Source organism: Oryzias latipes, chromosome 9, assembly GCF_002234675.1.
Source record: "Oryzias latipes chromosome 9, ASM223467v1".
NCBI classification, from domain to species: Eukaryota; Metazoa; Chordata; class Actinopteri; order Beloniformes; family Adrianichthyidae; genus Oryzias; species Oryzias latipes.
Genome location: NC_019867.2, coordinates 5,648,112 through 5,665,985, shown reverse-complemented (window position 1 = coordinate 5,665,985; position 17,874 = coordinate 5,648,112). Strand labels below are relative to the sequence as shown.

The 17,874-nt window shown below is 38.5% G+C and overlaps 1 protein-coding gene across 3 annotated transcripts in view; it reads right to left on the bottom strand.

Annotated features, from left to right (window-relative positions):
• arl15 (ADP ribosylation factor like GTPase 15) overlaps positions 1-17,874 on the bottom strand; it is a 103,006-nt gene that overhangs the window by 38,189 nt on the left and 46,943 nt on the right. For 2 of the 3 annotated variants that reach the window (XM_004072151.4, XM_011478867.3), the window contains exon 4: positions 10,576-10,784. In XM_004072151.4, the coding sequence (XP_004072199.1) occupies positions 10,576-10,784 (209 nt within the window). Of the gene's footprint in view, positions 1-9,690; positions 9,856-10,575; positions 10,785-17,874 lie in introns of those variants that run through there. The other variant, XM_020705733.2, reaches the window with a different exon arrangement.

The following is a 17,874-nucleotide window of genomic DNA, read 5'->3' as shown; positions in this document are numbered from 1 at the left end:
TTGGGCAGCTGCAGAAGCACAGATATGTGTGCGGGATCACTGTGGCAAGGTTATGGAAAAATGCCTTCAGTCAACCTCCAAGAAATTCTGGTAAAAAGATTCCTCACAAGAAGCAGGTTTATACAGGGCCATGTTTAAACTTTGTTAAAGATTATAGACAGGTTTTTTAGAAAATTTAGTTTGATCTGGATTTCTGAGTACGTTTGTATTAAAATTGTTGTGAATTAGGAGCAGACAAAAATATAAAGTTGGAAAAAGCCTGTAGCTATGACGCAGCTGCTGCACTTGGCAGGCAGCAAGCTCCCTGCTCATGTCCATTCTGATGCATCCACTTGTAGACAAATAGTTACATGTACATCTTTGTTTTCCTTGTCTGAGCTGCCATCTGGCTCAAAACTGTGCGGCTGGATGGCTCCAATTTTGCTCTCCATTTTAGTTTCACCGCTAATGTCAGCTTGAGGTGGTGAAGGGCTGTAAGCTTGGGGGAGAGGGTTTAAACAGGTGCATGATGGGATATCAGCAGAAGGTTACTTCCGCGCCAACAATCCCGCCCACAAATCGAATGCAAATTTCTGATGCACTTCTGCTGCTCTGCAGAAACTATGTGCTACAAAATGATACAGGTTTTTTGAATTTGGCTAAAAATAAACTATCATAACTAAAAGATCACTGAGAGCACCCTGAAAATAGAGCAAAAGATGATCGGAGGCTTTGTTTTTGTTGATATTTTTTATTTATAAAAATTACAAAATAAACTTCAAATGTTGGGAAAAAATGCTTTGAATAGTAGAATTAAAACAGAACAGCATTTAGCTCATCACCTGTAGACAAAAAGAAGAATCTTTGCATGTGCTCATGTGTGAACACGCACGCAGTCCGCTCTCCTCAAACCTCTACTTCTACATTCGAATGGAAAAGTGCAGTGCACCCCCACCCCACCCCATCCCTGAGTTTCCTCACAGCATCAACAGTCCCTTGATAGTTCCCAGTCAACATGCATCCCTGTAACCTTTCTTAAAAAAAAAAGAGGTCAACAGAGAGATTAAGACCCTTCAAAAAGGGTCATGGAGATCAATGATCAAAAAGAGAGGAAGGGCCAGCCCCATCGCCCCACTCCACCCACTTTATTTCAGAAGGACAGATAATAGAGACAAAAAGCCTGGCTAAATATTACTTCCCCACCTCACGACCTGGCCACCCTCTTAATCTCTGATGGTGGCCTCGTCCATAGCTGTCACTCACTGTTGGAGTCAGTGCAATCACTGATTATAAAGAAATAAGAATTTCTTCCCGTTCCGAGTTTGATACCTAATCAATTTTTGCTATGAAGATTTTTGAAACAGTGTTATGTCTATTTTAATGATATAGCATTATTATTTTAATCATATACATGATTTTTATAATGAACATAATCTGCATATATTTTAGATAACTGATCTGCATTTGCCATGTTGATTTCTAAAATTGTTATTTTTTTACAAAATAATTTAAGTAATTCATCTTTGTCATGTGCTTTATTGATACCTGTGGATATCATTGATACCTATGATAAAAGTTATAAACTGGATAATGATAAATCATGTAGTAAAATGGTTACGGTAGAACAAGGGCGGAATTATATAAATTTGCTTCCTTCCACTCCCTTTCAAGCAATATTATAACTGATGATTATGATGTTTTTGTGTATTATTCTTATTTGATTGCTTGAAATAAACCATATCAAATTAAAAAAATAAATACAATAAATAAATAAAAAGCATGTTAACTGGGTCTGAGTTAAAATATCTGAGAAATAAGGCTAAATATGTACGGTTTCATTTATTAGTTATTTTATATTTCTTGTGTAAGAATTTATCAAAAATCATTTTAAAAATTTACTAGAAGTAAAATTCTAGACTTAGAAGTCTGCAAACTGAGGCTCCGGAGCCACTTCTGGCTCTTTAACCCCTCAATTGGGGCTCTCTCGTGGAAGAAATCTTTTTTTTTTTTTATTTAGAAAATAGACTCTAAGGTGTATCTAGTGAAATGAAACGGCCGGAAACTTTTTACAACTCATTCACAAACAATTGAAGCCCAGTACGTATCACTCCGGGAAGCTCCTCACTACGATTCCCATAATCGTAGTTTACCAGTCATACTAAAACATTTGGACAGATTTTGGAGCGCCATGTACCACAAAACACATCATGTGGAGCTCAGAATTCATAAACAAGGGGTGCTGGATTATAATATTTCAAATACTGTTGACAATTTCAAGGGATTTAGGTGCGTCTTATGGTCCTAAAAGTATGGTAAGGAAAACTTAGTTAATTCTGATTTGTGAATTTCCGGCTAAAGACAAATTGTTGTTTCTCACTGCTGACATGACACCACCTACCTACATTTGCTGCATTAAGATGATCCTATATGGTAGAGGGTGTCTTTTATTTTGAAAGGATGTTATGTCAACCTCTTTCAAAATTTATAAACAAAAAAATAAAGACAAAACAGCTATGTTCTCTTTATTTCATTTATGCCAAAAAACAATAGTACATTTCTGTTTATTATGATAGTAAAAAAAGATATAAATACAAAACATTTTCTTAAGTGTGAAGTCAGACTTTGCGGCTCTCATTGGGTTCTAGCAAGGGTTGTATTGTATTTGGTTGAAGCAAACTGAGCGGGAAACAAACAAGCAGCAAGCTAAAGGAAACACATTCTAAAATCTATTTTGAAACCAGAATTGAAGTGTCCAGCAGTATAATTCAATAACTGTTTTATATGTATCTTCTTAAATAGAACTGATATGGCAAAGTATTTCTCTTTTTTTCTTTGTTTTTATTGCAGAAATCACTTAAAATAAACCAAATAAATCAACCAACGTCCAACTCTTATTGGACTATTCCCAGCAGTTTTACATTTATTTTCCACATGGGTTGAAAAAGGATTAAATATCACCTCTAAAAAGATCTCTGCTCAGAAGCAACCCTCTATTTGCTACCAGTCACTGAGTGTCATTCAAAGATGTGCTAAGAGAAATCTGCCAAACAAGTACACTGCTAGAGCAGACACTCAAGAGAGACCTGCAGACATGTCACCAAGTCCCACTACAGAGCTAGAATTTATGAAATGTTGGAGGAGATGGAAAGGGAGGAACCAATGAGTGTGGAGGAGAAAAGACAGAAGAATGAAGCAGCAAAAGACAGAAGGAAACAATAAAAGAAAGAAAATATTACATTCATGAAACATTCAGTCAGGTTAAAAGTGCGCAAAAACAGCAGACATAGCTGAAATTCCTGAAGTGTGACACTGTGTCATTGATCAGTGAAATATTTAATAATGTTTGTGAAGTTGGAGATGATTTCTGACTTTAAGCGGTAGCGGTTTAAGCAGTTGTGCTGCTCCAGAAAGCTGGAGCAGCACAGTTTAAAAAATACTACCAAAAAAATGTGAAACTTACAAATATATTCAAATATGTAGAATCAGACACCTGAGATGCTTGATATGTTAGAGAGGATACAAATGTGACAAACTCGCTGGATTAAGGGTCCAAACATGAGATGTCACTGATAAAGTATGTCTTTCTGTGTGGGAAAATGTTTTCCCTTGAGGGAAGATTCCTTACATTTAGAAAATGTTAAAAAAAAACAAAAATAATGGATTCCTAAAGTGTTTTGTTGTGAAAGAGTTTGTCTGCTCTAACAGTGTACTTGTTTGGCAGATTTCAAAGCTATTTTTTTTAGTTGTTTGAATATCTACATGTTTCCTGGTGCTTTGGTCAGAATAAAGATGTGAATTTCCAGCACTAATCACTCTTTCAGACTGTGTCCAGCAGACTCTGCTGGTCGGAAAGTACCCTTAGTTTGGTCACTTTCATTTTTTATTTGTGTCTTTAGGGGAGGTCCTTTTTATCCATTTATACCCAAAGAAGATTGTTCTTTCTGAACTCCCTCTACTGGATTTATGAAAGAATGATACTAGAAAATGCTGATGAGTAAAACCCTGCAACGGATTGGCGACCTGTCCGAGGCGTGCGCCGCCTTCGCCTGTCAGTAGCCGGGACAGGCTCCAACAACTTTGTTAACCTGAAAGGGATATAGTTGATTAAGAAAACTGATGGATGGATGATGAGTAAGGAAAAAACAAAAAAATGGACCGTTATAGGTTATAAAATATATCATTGTAAGGAAAAGTAAAGTGTTGAACAAAAGGGGTTTAATCCAACAGTAACGTCATCTCTGCAGTGCAGATGCAATCATTTCACTTCACCACTCATCAGATGTGCCATTTTCCCCACTATCTGCCAACATTTCAACATTTGTGTCACAGTATTTCATACACCGTTCAATACCGGGGCTGGGTACATATCACTAGTTAAGGGGTAAAGCATGGGAAGGTAGTTTTTTTTATCATGACCTTAAATATTTTAAGAAAAAGGTGGCTGGTATTATGTTTAACTCAGACCCGTTAAGATCAACAGAACCTAAAAACAACATATTACTAAGCAAAATTGAGTATTTTTTTCAGATCATCTAAAAAGAAAAAAAACTTTGGGCAAACTCTTTCATGAATGAAAGCATCCATGTATCAGCATTAGGTTGGAATGTAATCGTGTCTGCCTTTCCGTTCACCTCAAGTCAAGAAAAGAAGAATGATAAATTTGTATATGTTTGTTTGTGATAAGCTAAATCCCCGTCACTGTATCCAGTCTGCTGTGTTGATTTCACTCTTTCACTGGTGTTCAGCGTTAGAGTTGTGCAACGCAACTTTGTCCTCAAGATTATGCAACCTCATATTGATCTTTGGAACAGTGAAGGCAGATGTGATAGAAATTAGTACCAGACACTGTTTTCTCGCACAAAGAACGAAAAAGGAGAGGACTTAATGGAGTTGAAGAGCTAGAGATTGTCTGCTCAAGTGAGAGATTAAAGTATAAAAAGAAAGGTGGTGGAAGGCGTGGCTGGAAGTAAAGTTTGTTGATCTAATAATCTGTGGAACTTGGACCCCAATGTTTCAGAAACTCTTTCCTTCCTTCGTTTGAAGTATAGTTGTCACTTTTGCTTTAAATAAGAACAGCTGGGTACACACATTGTCTTTTACTTTAACCTTTAAGTCTATCATTAGGCATAATTTTTACCCATTTATCGTGCATGGAAGATCCCGTCACATTTTTATTTCCTCCAATAACACAAAGCCAAAAAAAACGAACCAAACGGACCTTTACCTCCGTCTACAACACAGATAGCATTTTTCAGAGCAAGTGCCCCACATGAATGCAGTCCATTAGGACTTGCCACACTGACAGACTTGCTCTGTTGAGGTGTTGTATCAACAGGGTGACCTCCCCTCCACCTCCCACCCATACCCCCACCACCCCAGCTTCCTTGCCCCCCCCCCACAACACATGATTGATGTCAACAAGGAATTTAGTCCCATGCTTCCTCAAACCTCCATGAGACCTGCCCCTGCAACCGGAAAACACTTGCTGCTGCACAGAGGACCCCATTAAAAGGGCATCGTTACGCCACCGCCACCCTCCCTCTAACAGTACCAGAAACACCTTCAGTGGCACACATAACACCATGAAGTAGGAGTGCCCCCAAAAAGAGCATGAGCAGAAGCATCTGTGTAGTGGGAAATAAGCTACCTTGTTCTGTCAAAACAGACTGGCTGCTGTGACGGGAGGGTCACTGAGGATACGTCATTTATGCATTGTGGTCCTGCCAGAAGAGCTGTCAGTGTAATCAGACACACTTAAGTCATGCTCGTTTCATGGGTGGTGCTTGTCAAAACTTCACATGAAGGCAAAAATTTGCTAAACAGCAGCTGTCAATGGAAGTCTGCAGAGCTGCTGCAGTAGGAAGCCAGACGTGTGATGTTATTGTGACATATCTACCACTCTCAAAGACCCACTCCAATGAATAATGTGTTGTGGGTGTTTTTTATCATCTTCTTGTGGCATTTGTTCTGGTGATGGAAGACGTATATTAAGAACGTTTAGCTTAAATGTGCATTTCTGACTATTTTTTGCATTCAAGTTGTTGTAAAACATGAACAGATGAGGAAATATAGTTTGAAAAAGAGCACATTTTTGACATAGAAATAAACTAAGTAGGCTACAAGCTCCCTGCGCTGCTCCATTCTGATGCATTCACTTGTACACTTTCTTTGAATGAAGATGATGATACTGTATATACTATGCACTGTATAGGAGGGAGGGAGGGAGGGAGGGAGGGATGGATGAATGGTTTAAAGGATGGATAGATAGATAGATGGATAGATGGATGGATGGATGGATGGATGGATGGATGGATGGATGGATAGATAGATAGATAGATAGATAGATAGATAGATAGATAGATAGATAGATAGATAGATAGATAGATAGATAGATAGATAGATAGATAGATAGATAGATAGATAGATAGATAGATAGATAGATAGATAGATAGATAGATAGATAGATAGATAGATAGATAGATAGATAGATAGATAGATAGATAGATAGATAGATAGATAGATAGATAGATAGATAGATAGATAGATAGATAGATAGATAGATAGATGGATGGATGGATGGATGGATGGATGGATGGATGGATGGATGGATGGATGGATGGATGGATGGATGGATGGATGGATGGATGGATGGATGGATGGATGGATGGATGGATGGATGGATGGATGGATGGATGGATGGATGGATGGATGGATGGATGGATGGATGGATGGATGGATGGATGGATGGATGGATGGATGGATGGATGGATGGATGGATGGATGGATGGATGGATGGATGGATGGATAGATAGATAGATAGATAGATAGATAGATAGATAGATAGATAGATAGATAGATAGATAGATAGATAGATAGATAGATAGATGGATAGATGGATAGATGGATGGATGGATGGATGGATGGATGGATGGATGGATGGATGGATGGATGGATGGATGGATGGATGGATGGATGGATGGATAGATAGATAGATAGATAGATAGATAGATAGATAGATAGATAGATAGATAGATAGATAGATAGATAGATAGATAGATATCCAAACAGTCAGTCAGTCCAGTCACAGCTGGTTGATGTTTTTTTTAAAATATATTTTTGATTAATCATGTGTGCAGAACATTATGTGCCTTTGGTGACAAAACATGAGTCAGATAACATTTTCACACATACACAGAAACATTCATGATGACAACAACGTCTATTGGGTTAAAGTGAAACAATAAAACTTTACAGTGCAGTTCAACAGGAAGAAAGATGAAAAGTACCGACTGATGCGCAACTATCTACATTTTTGTGGCAATCTACAGGAATAAATCACACTGCTGGATCATAAGAATTATTCTCTAAACTTCACTACAAAAATGAAATATTTCTAATGATTTGATGTAGGCCTGCACAATATACCGCAAATTTATCGTTATCGCAATTTCCAGCTCTGCAATATGCATATCGCAAAAGACAGTGAAAATCGCAATAAATCGTAAACCTTAAATGTGTTAATACAACCTTAAGGCAGCTTGAAGCATTTAACGAATCAAATAAATCCCTTTATGCATTTGACCAATCGGATGGACGTCTTCACCTTGTTGACCAATCGGATGGAGGCCTATTATATTACATGTTTGTTTCCTATGTCAACGAGGGTCATTTGGAGTATAATTTTTAAACTGTTGCAATGAAATGGGAATGATGTTTTGTTTATTTTGTTATTTGTTGGTATACCGCAAATTATACCGTTATCGCAATATTAATCTTAAATATCGCATATCGCGAGTTTTCCTCATATCGTGCAGCCCTAATTTGATGTCAAATAAAGTGTTCTTTTTTATTTTAAAGAAAAGTGCAGCTTTGTAAACACAGAATAAATAACATTAGCAGAAATCTTGTAAATCTGATGTCATGCAACAGAACAGAAATGAGCTTCTTGACTTGTAACTATTCATTTTATTAATGGGTTCCATAAGGTTGAACGGGGATTTGAATTTGTTCAAAAAAGAAGCCGACTTCTCTAGATAATGATGTAATCCAACATGACGCAGAAAACCCCAGATTATAAATCGTGTGGGAAGCTCACAGTCTCCACTAAATGACTAAATCATATGGGCCAACATACAGACAACTACAACTGGGTTAAAAGTGAAAGGCTTCGAGTTGAACAATCAAACTTGGGGTTTGATGGTGGCTTGCGCGGAAAAGTATCATGTTAATAGTAATAACTTAAACTAATTTAAAATTATTCCAGTAAAGAAAAGGTTTACCTCATTCCATTTAAGTCCCAGCAGAATTTGGTATAAACTTTTTCGCTCTCATTTCCCATCGCAGTTTGCAGAGTAACTACACTGGTGGTCTCAGGCTGTGAAACGCAGATGATCTGCTCTCCAGGCATCCATCATAGTATCAGAAACATGAAATAGGCCTGCAAATGATGTATAAGTGTGTGTATATGCTTGCATGTGGGTGTTAAGGTGCGTGGTGGAAAGTGAGGTTCCAGGTTTTGAAACAGGAGTTCACGTTGCAGGCAGTGCTAGTCATAACATCCTACAGCAAGAAAAAAACTCCTTCTGAATCAAAGTGTTACAATGTTGGGAGGTCAGACAGAAAAACATAGCAAAAATGTGAAAAAGTGCATTTTGCAACAACTACTGACAGGTTTTAGTATAAAAGCAACAAAACTGCGACATTGGCATGACTCTATCCTGGAAATATTCTATGCAGTAAATTTCAGGGGCTTTTTGTCAGAGTTACAATTCTTGCAGTTGGGTAATTTTGCTAAAAATAATTTTCACAGAATTTTTGGTACTATTGAAGACGCTTCGGTTTTAGCAAATGTAGAAACATTAATTTACCTTTTATTGCTTTCAGAACGCAAGCACTTCAAAGAAGTATGTACACTGACCAAAAATATAAACGCAACACTTTTGTTATTGCTCCCATTTTTTATGGTATGAACTCAAAGATGTGAAACATTTTCCACATACACAAAATAACCAGTGCTCTGAAATATTGTTCACAAATCTGTCTAAATCTGTGATAGTGAGCACTTCTCCTTGACGAAAAAGAAAACTTGACGTAACCGCCGATTTTGTCTGTACCTACACCTATTATGTTGGGGTTTGCTTCTTTGGTCTAGTTCAGTCAAACTTTTGCATGTGCCCAAACAATGGGAATAACCAAGCAAACACACTCAGATCTCATCCAAACTGCTCGGATGTGAATGCATCCCAGAATTTACCCCAAAAATACACAGCATATGTGTGCAAAAAATAAAACACAGGGGGCCTTGGTACAGAAGTAGAGCAGTTGACCCCTGATCAGACAATAGCGGGTTTAGATCCAGCCTTGCCCGCCCATGTGTCAAAGCATCCTTGGGCAAGACAGAGAACCCCACATTGCTCCTGGTGTTTATAGTTTGGTGCCATGTAAGGCAGTGGAGCCGCCATCAGTGTGTAAATGTGTGTGTGTATGCAACTGTGGCTGTAAAGCGTTTTGGTAGCAAAGTAGAAAAAAGCTTTACAATTACATGCTTTTTACTATTGACAATGTGTTTAAAACTGTAGCTTTACTATGTTTACTGAAGAAACAGTTACCTTCAGTATAAGAAATCAAAGGATCCCAACACTAAAGTCTCAAATTTTGCTCCAATTGTTCAAATGAGCATGAAAAATTACCTAGTAAAAGAAAACTAAACCAGAAGCACAAGAGTTTTTATTTATGTATAATAACTGGGTAGTAAGATTGAATACTAGGATACCTGGTGGTATTCAAAGGACTGAAAAAAATGCTTGCACATTGTTGGTCCATGTAAGGTGCAATCTTCACAAGAGAAGTGACTCCTGCTGCTGACCTCTGAGGCCTCTGGAATACACAGCAGTGGGCCTGCATTATTTCTTCACCAGCTGAACGTTATCTTTCTCAATTAGTAGAGGCACAATGGACTTGCCTACAGCGTTTTATTCAAGGCCTGTCGGCAAGAGTAGATGCTGTTTTTTTTGCAATCTATGAGATTTGACCTCCAACTACCCCAAAAACAAAACTTTTAAGCCATAATCAAAGCCATTTCTTTATGGCTTTGATGATGACTCTTTACTCAGGTTCAAATACCTTCATGGATCTGTAATCAGATTGTTCTTAAGCAAGTCAAACAGGCTTTTGAGGAGAACGTACAACTGAAAAACTTTCATTCCAAAACACTAAAAAACAAAAAAACATTTTTTAAATTAAATAAATAAAACATTTTACCCAAGCAGAAAAATGTGTAAATAAAATAAATAAATACTTATTTTATCTGATTTAGACCAATAACTTGTTTAACCCTTTAACACAGACTATGTCACCTAAATAACACAAACTCTTTGACATACTGTAAGTCTTTGACCGATAAACTTTTATCAGCTGATTTGGACGCAGAACAGCTGCTTTTCATATCGGCTCGCTTTTCTCTGTGACCCAATCAGAGCTAAAGCTCTTGCGTTAAAGGGTTAAAAATGAGGAAATAGTGTTAACGTGCAGGGGGCAAAAAAAACTAGTAGGTCTGAGTGAGAAAGTAATAGCAGCTGTGCAAACAGGGCAGGTTACCTGATTTGGTGTTCTTGCTGCACGGTTGTCTTGGTGATTGGCAAGGATGAGGAAAGGTAGTGTGCAGAGCTGTGGGTGTTGAAGAGCTGAATGGAGTTCATTACGTGCCACCTCGAGGTCCTCGTTCGACGATGCGCTATCCAGTACAAAGATTACACCCTGTGACCCCTGGTAGTATCGACACCAGTATTTCTTAATGTTGTCAGCTCCTGCAGACAGATATGCTCATGTTAAATGGGTAACCAAAAAGGCATCCTAAAACAAAAACTGTGAAATTGCTCCTTTATACAATATTGTAATATTATTTTACCAATCAATATTTTCTTTTTTGAAATTTATCTAAGAAATCTTGGTTGACCTTTAACCCTTTTAACACTGGATCTTTAGCTCTATTTTTGACTTTCTTTCAATTGCCATAACTCTTCAACCGTCTACGCAATTAACGTAATTCCAACTGGTTCTAAAGCTGAGAAAAGCAGCTTTGTGCAACACTTTACAGCAGTTAAGTGTTTATGCAATCAAAATAAAACAGCAAATTCTGAGAAAAGTGGTTTTTGTGCCAATAACGGCAATCAGAATCTGTTGGAACTATGTTGATTGTGTAAATGGTTGAGAAGTTACAGTAGTTTAAAGAGCGTGTTGCCAGCAACAGTTCCGTTGTCAAAGGGTTAAACGTGTTTTTGACAAAACTGGTTTCACATTATTCAAACTAATTACCTGCAGTAGACATAAAGAAAATAAATAAAAATAACTGCATACTTGAACAGGATTTAATGCTTTGTTATGTTAACATGAAGGAGAGCCTTTAGCCACTCCTCTGTCAGTTAAGCCCACTTCCTGCTGCAAGATGGAAGGCAGACACCACATATAAGTTTAAGACTAGACCTAAAACTGTCCCCTTTGGTAAAGCTTTACCGTAGATAAAGTTGATCCTAGGTGATGGTGAGTCTTTCATACAGTTATGCTGCTACAGGCTTAGACCGCTACTCACTACCAGGTGAGAGTACATGTAAAGAAAAACATAACAGATTTTTTTAAATATATTAAATTCATGTCGCTGTTTGCAGTGTTTGGGTATTTCTTTGGTTCTAAAATATTTCTCCATCCATTTCTTTGTTATCTGCTACTTAATTATCGTTAAGGTTGTGATACAACAGACTCAGTAAGGATGCTCAGCTCCGACTTCCTTCTTCCAGCTTTTCCAAGAGGAAACAAAGGCGTTCCTAAGATAGTCAGGAGATTCAATCTCTCTCACATATCCGGAGTCTGCCACAAGGCCTCCTCCCTATTGGAGTCACGCCTTACTAGGAAGGCTATTACATCCATGGACCCTGCGTCTTCACTGAAAGAAACATTGGTGGGATTGTGTTTTATGTCTACTACTGACGGTTGGGACCTATCCCCTGACCTGAAGGTGCAGTGGAAAAACTGGGATTAGCTCCAAGCTAGGAAGCAAACATCAAAATAATGGAAACCATCAACCACTTGGCTTTGTAGAGATTATGTCGTGAATATGAAGAACGAACTTGACTTACACACAGTAAAACAGAAAGCCATAACGCTGGTGTTTAATGAAACATGTCTGGAACTTCCCCATTGGAGCCTTACTGGGTCTTTTAGACTGTTTTGGTTAAAACATGTCATAATTTATTCAGGTATTGGTTAAAGTGCTGTTAAAAATGGGTTATTTTATGTTTAGTGCGCACAAAAGACACCCCTCGCATGTGATTGACCTAACTTGGCAGAAGCAAGCTTGTGATTGTACATCTTTTTGTTTACATCACGTGTACATTAACAGGGTAAGACAGTGGAGACATAACAGGAAGAGAAACTGATTATTTACTTCCCAACCGATTTTAGACCATTTTACCAACATTATCTTATTTACGGTATATCTGTGCTTTTCAACAATACTGTTACGCTTAGAACTACATCCATTTTTCGACCTTTATCTGGAGCCATTACATCCTTGCTGAACACATCAAGCAATTGTATCACCTAAAGAAAACAAATGGAAAACACTTTACACATCCATGCAAAAAACTCCAGCATTTCATAGTGACGACCCCTGCCCCCATTTCAATCAAATCACTTTAAGGTGGATGATAATAATGAATTTTGCAGGATTTTACAAATTGATTGAAAGACAAATGTCATTAAAATTCCATGACCTAAAACTAATTTAATTTGTTTCAAGTTTGACCAACGTGTCTATCAGTGCATAGCTTAACTTTACGCTTTTTCACCACCATGTATTTTGTCATTATTTTTTCCCCTTTGACTGTTATTCGGAGGCGCTAGTGGCATTGATCACACAGTCCCAGGTGGAAACACATGGAACCACTTGGTGCACTGATACATCAAGCAGTGCGCCAGCATACCGAGCGTCTCTGGAATCACAGTTCTGTCTGTCACAGACATGGAACACACACCAAAACCAGTGCAGAGCAGACACACAGTGGACTGAAGCCATTATCAGCACACAGACACAAAACAAAACGGAGCGGCTCTCCTGGCCTGAAAGGGATGCACACAGATAAAAGTCTGGCACGGCCTGGGAGAAAAAGATAAAATAAAAGCCTTTGAGCTCAACAACTTAGCAAAACAGTTAATAATGAGGTGCTAAATACTGATGTTAGATAAGGTGACAGAAGAGATTTTGTTGGATCTTTTTTTTATTCAAACCATGAGTTTGAAGCAGCCCTTTTACCTGCTTGTTTCACCTAAAGCTTGTCATATTGCTGTTAAAGACAAGTCACTGACAGGCTTTTGATTTTAGTGCCAGCTAAAGTAGCTTGGGTTTACAAAGCATGAAAATGTAATTGTATCTTTTAAAGGACTTCAAAAGCAGTTTTCCAGTTTTAAAATACATTCTGGTTTGTCCTTTTTGAGCGTATTTAGGAAGTCGACCGTGGTAGCATGCTTTTGTCCTTATCAGTCTCTAAATGCGAGTTGTGCATGCTGACTAAACTTTGCCTCATTAAACATGCATGAAGCAAAGTGTCCTATCACTTTGCATACGCAAGCATGTTCATTTGTTCCAAGAGGATCTACCATATCTGGTTCGAATTCTCTTCCTCCGTCTGGTGATCTTACTTTCTTTGTAGTCTTGTGAATTGTCATCTTGTTAATGTTGCTCATAGTATTGTAATTGCCAAGAAGTGACGAAGTGTGAGGCTCGAAAATGTTTAAACATCTAGCAGAGCTCTCTGTGACATTTACCTCCCATCTCCCACCCGTCCCTGTGTCCTCCCCCAGTCGATCTACTAACACCTCTCACTGGAGTGAAAAGCTATCAGACAAAGTGGCACTTGAGAGATTGTCTAGGAAGTTTCATCTTTGCCTGGAAATGGTGGAATGTCTGCCATGTCTCTTCAAATCTCACTGGCAGCTTCTGCCACCTATCGGCCTGAGAGGGAGCTTGTCAAAACATGATGTCATGGCTCTTAGATCATGCTGCATAATATCAATCTAATGGAAGTGCTGCATTTTGAGCGAATGTTTTCTGGTTTGTTTGATTGTTCTCTTTTCTTGAAGCTTGCAAAAAGCATGAAAAACACTAAATATTTCCAGATGAGACAAAGTATGAACACAAAAATAAACTCCAGTTCAGGTGAACAACAATGTCATAAAGTGAGAGACTTGTCTGATTTGTAAATGTACCCTGCATGAATTAAATAACCACTGAGACTAAAATAATAATCTGGGTAGGTATGTAAATTTACTTGAACCTCCATAACAATAGTAATAAATTCCATGAAAATCAGGGAAAGAGTGTTGGCTAATGCATTTTTCACTTTTACCAAAGCAATTTTTAGACACTGTCTGACATTTCTTGAATTGATACTCTCAGCTATTGGTTTAAAAGGTAGGTGCTAGCAGCAATGTCACCATATTTCACTGTATGGGAGCAACAATTTCCAATCAGGACACAATATCTTGGAGCATATGTTATCGATGCATTACATGACTGCCTCATGAGGTTTTATCTTTTCAAGAAAAAAAGTATATTTCTGACAGATTTGAATCGTTTGTGCACATAGATTTATGCTCAATAATTAGTTTCCCTTTTTTTTCTATACTGACTTTCCAGCTGTGCTTGTGGAACATTGCCACCTATTCCATTAGGTTCCCATGTATATCCATTTATTTTATAACATACATTACTAGTCAAAAGTTCAGCCTATATTTTCTTTTTTTTTTTAACACTATGAAATTCAAGCCAATCAAATGATGTAAATAGAAAAGTATATCCTGTTTAAAATGAAAAAACAAAACAAAAGAAAGGTATTCATTTTTCCCAAAATGGAACCCGAAATGTGTGATGGGCATCAACTGCCAAACACGGAGGAGGAAACATTATGATTATGAGCTAAGGGTGGTGGGTTGCGCTGAGTGAGAGGCCTCCCAAACCAAAACTGCTCTGACAGCAGTTTGTATGGCCATGCAGTTCTCTGCGGTGGGTTTAGTTGGTATGGGGCTTATACAGCAGCAGTATGACTTCAGTAACAAAAAAAACAATGACACATTGTCTGTAATAATTTTATTTCCAAAATAAAGCAGAGTAAAGCTCAGCTGTTCTAAGTTTTTGAACATAAATGTATCTTGATATTTTCATTTTAAAAAAAGCTAAAATAAACTAAAGAGAGAGAAAAAAATCAAAAGTAATTCAAATCAATTATTTTAGCCTTCAAACAGTTCTAATAAATCTCAGATCTAACCACAAGGGGTGCGTTTTGCTGATCATTATGATATATGTAAAACTTTGTTTGATAATCATACAGAGGGTGAAATAGTATTCAGTCAGCCACCAGTTGTGCGAGTTCTCTCACTTAAAAAGACTAGAGAGGCTTGTAACTTTCATCCTCATTATACTGGTTAACTATATAAAAGATACATGTCCAAAACCTCAAACAGTCACACTCCAAACTCCACTATGGCCAAGACCAACGAGATGTCTAAGGTTACGTTTACACTGCAGGGCTTAATGCTCAATTCAGATTTTTTTTGAAAAAATATGATTTTTTTGCAAGGCCAGTCACATTTCCAATTATTCAGAACTTTTGTGATCTCCTGTGTGACCGTGAAATGACCCCAGAAGTGACCCGCGTGCACAGAAGAGTACTCAACAGTGAATGACGTCACTTGTGGTTTGTGGAAGTAGCTAACGTTAACAATGGATGTCAACAACAGTGTTTCAACAGTGGAGCTCTTTGTGCATTATTAAATTTATTTTCACAAAGGAGCCAACACAATTACAATCTTCTCATTTTAAGAAGGCATTGGAGCCAGGATCGTCTGTACCCACTGTTGTGGAATGGAGATGTGTATGTGCTGGGGGCGCGCGCGTGTGTGTAAGAGAGAGGAGAGAGCGCGTGCAGCGCCGGAGGGAGTGTGTGTGTGTGGGGGGGGGCGCAGAAGTGTGTCGGCTGCGCGTATTCGTGTTGTGTGTTACGAAGGAAGGAGAACAGCAATAAAAGAAGGCTTCCCCCAGAATAAATGCTATGGACTCTTTAATTACCCGCCCTGGAGAATCTGAGGGTCCGAACGGGGAAGTGAACCCCGGAGGAGGATCCGCTTTCGGCCCTGGAGAAAGCGGATCTCCCCCACGCCTCTGACCACAGTCGGAAAGGAAAAAAAGTAATTGCAGGAAAGGTTCAACACGCTCGGCCATTTCGCTGGAAATGTTTTCAAAACACTCAGTGTCACTCGGTCTCAGCAGCATTTTGTCCCAGGTTGTTGTTTATTTTTGTCCGCCATGGTTGTTGTTTATGTTTTCGTTCCCGCCTACAACGCAGAATGATGACGTTTGTAGCGTATCAATGACGTACGGGTCGGATACATGTGGCCTGGCCGTTTAGACAGAGGTCGCATTTGAAAAGCTCGGATCTGTGTCGTTCAGACTGTCATGAAAAGATCAGATACAGGTCGCATAAGGGCAAAAATATTGGAATTGGGTTGTTTCAGCCTGCAGTGTGAACGTAGACTAAGGACACCAGAAACAAGATTGTTGACCTGCACCAGCCTGGGAAGACTGAATCTAAATGATCACAAGAACGGTGAGCAAACATCCCAGAACCACACGAGGGGACCTGCAGAGAGCTGGGACCAAAGTAATAAAGGCTATAACCAGTTAGACACTACACTGCCAGGGACTGAAATCCTGCAGACGTGTCCCCCTGCTAGTACACGCGTGGGCCCGTCTAAAGTTTGCTAAAAAGCATTTGGGTGATCCAGAAGAGGATTGGGAGAATGTCCCATGGTCAGATGAAACCAAAATAAAACTTTTTGGTTAGAACTACGTATGTTTGGAGGAGAAAGAATGCTGAGTTGCACTCAAAGAACACCATCCCTACTGTACAGCATGGGCGTGAAAACATCATGCTTTGGGGCCGTTATTCAGCAAAGGATCCAGGACGACTAATCTATGTAAAAGAAAGATGAATGCAGCCATGTATCATCAGATTTTGGGTGAAAACCTCCTTCCATCAGCAAGGGCATTGAAGATGAAACGAGGATTGGTAACGAAGGAGTGGCTTCGTAAGAAGCATTTCAAGGTCCTGGAGTGACCTAGCCAGTCTCCAGATCTCAACCCCATAGAAAATCTTTGGAGGTAGTTGAAAGTCTGTGTTGCCCAGCCACACCCCCAAACTGCTCTAGTGGAGATCTACATGGTGGACTGGGCCAAAATACCAGCAAGAGTTTATGAAAACCTTGTGAGGACTTACAGAAAACATTTGACTGTTGTCATTGCCAAAAAAAGACTATATAACAAAGTATTGAGTTGAACTTTTGTTATTGACCATATTATTTATTTTCCACCATAATTTACAAAGAAATTCTTTAGATATCAGACAATGTGATTTTATGGATTTTGATTTCATTATGTCTCTCATAGTTGAGGTCTATCGATGATGAAAATTACAGGCCTTTCTCATCGTTTTAAGTAGGAGAACTTGCACAATTGGTGTCTGACTAAATACTTTTTTGCACCACTGTATATACTCGAAGTCAAAAGCTAGAAGTACAACTACAACTTCATGGAATTTATCAAAACCCAAACCAACATTATGCTTTAGGACAATGAGTACCAAATAAAATGCAAAATGTGTTTTTTGTTGTCTTTAGAGCTCATACAGCCCAACAATCCACCAAATCCAGTGCTGGCTTTGCTATCTAATGACTTGTAAAGTTACATGTACACCGAACGCTGTTCTCACAGTAAATTTGTGCCCTTCGCTTCTGTTTTAGCGTGCGCCATTTCACTGCCGGACTCGTATGGGATAAGCTACCCTGAAA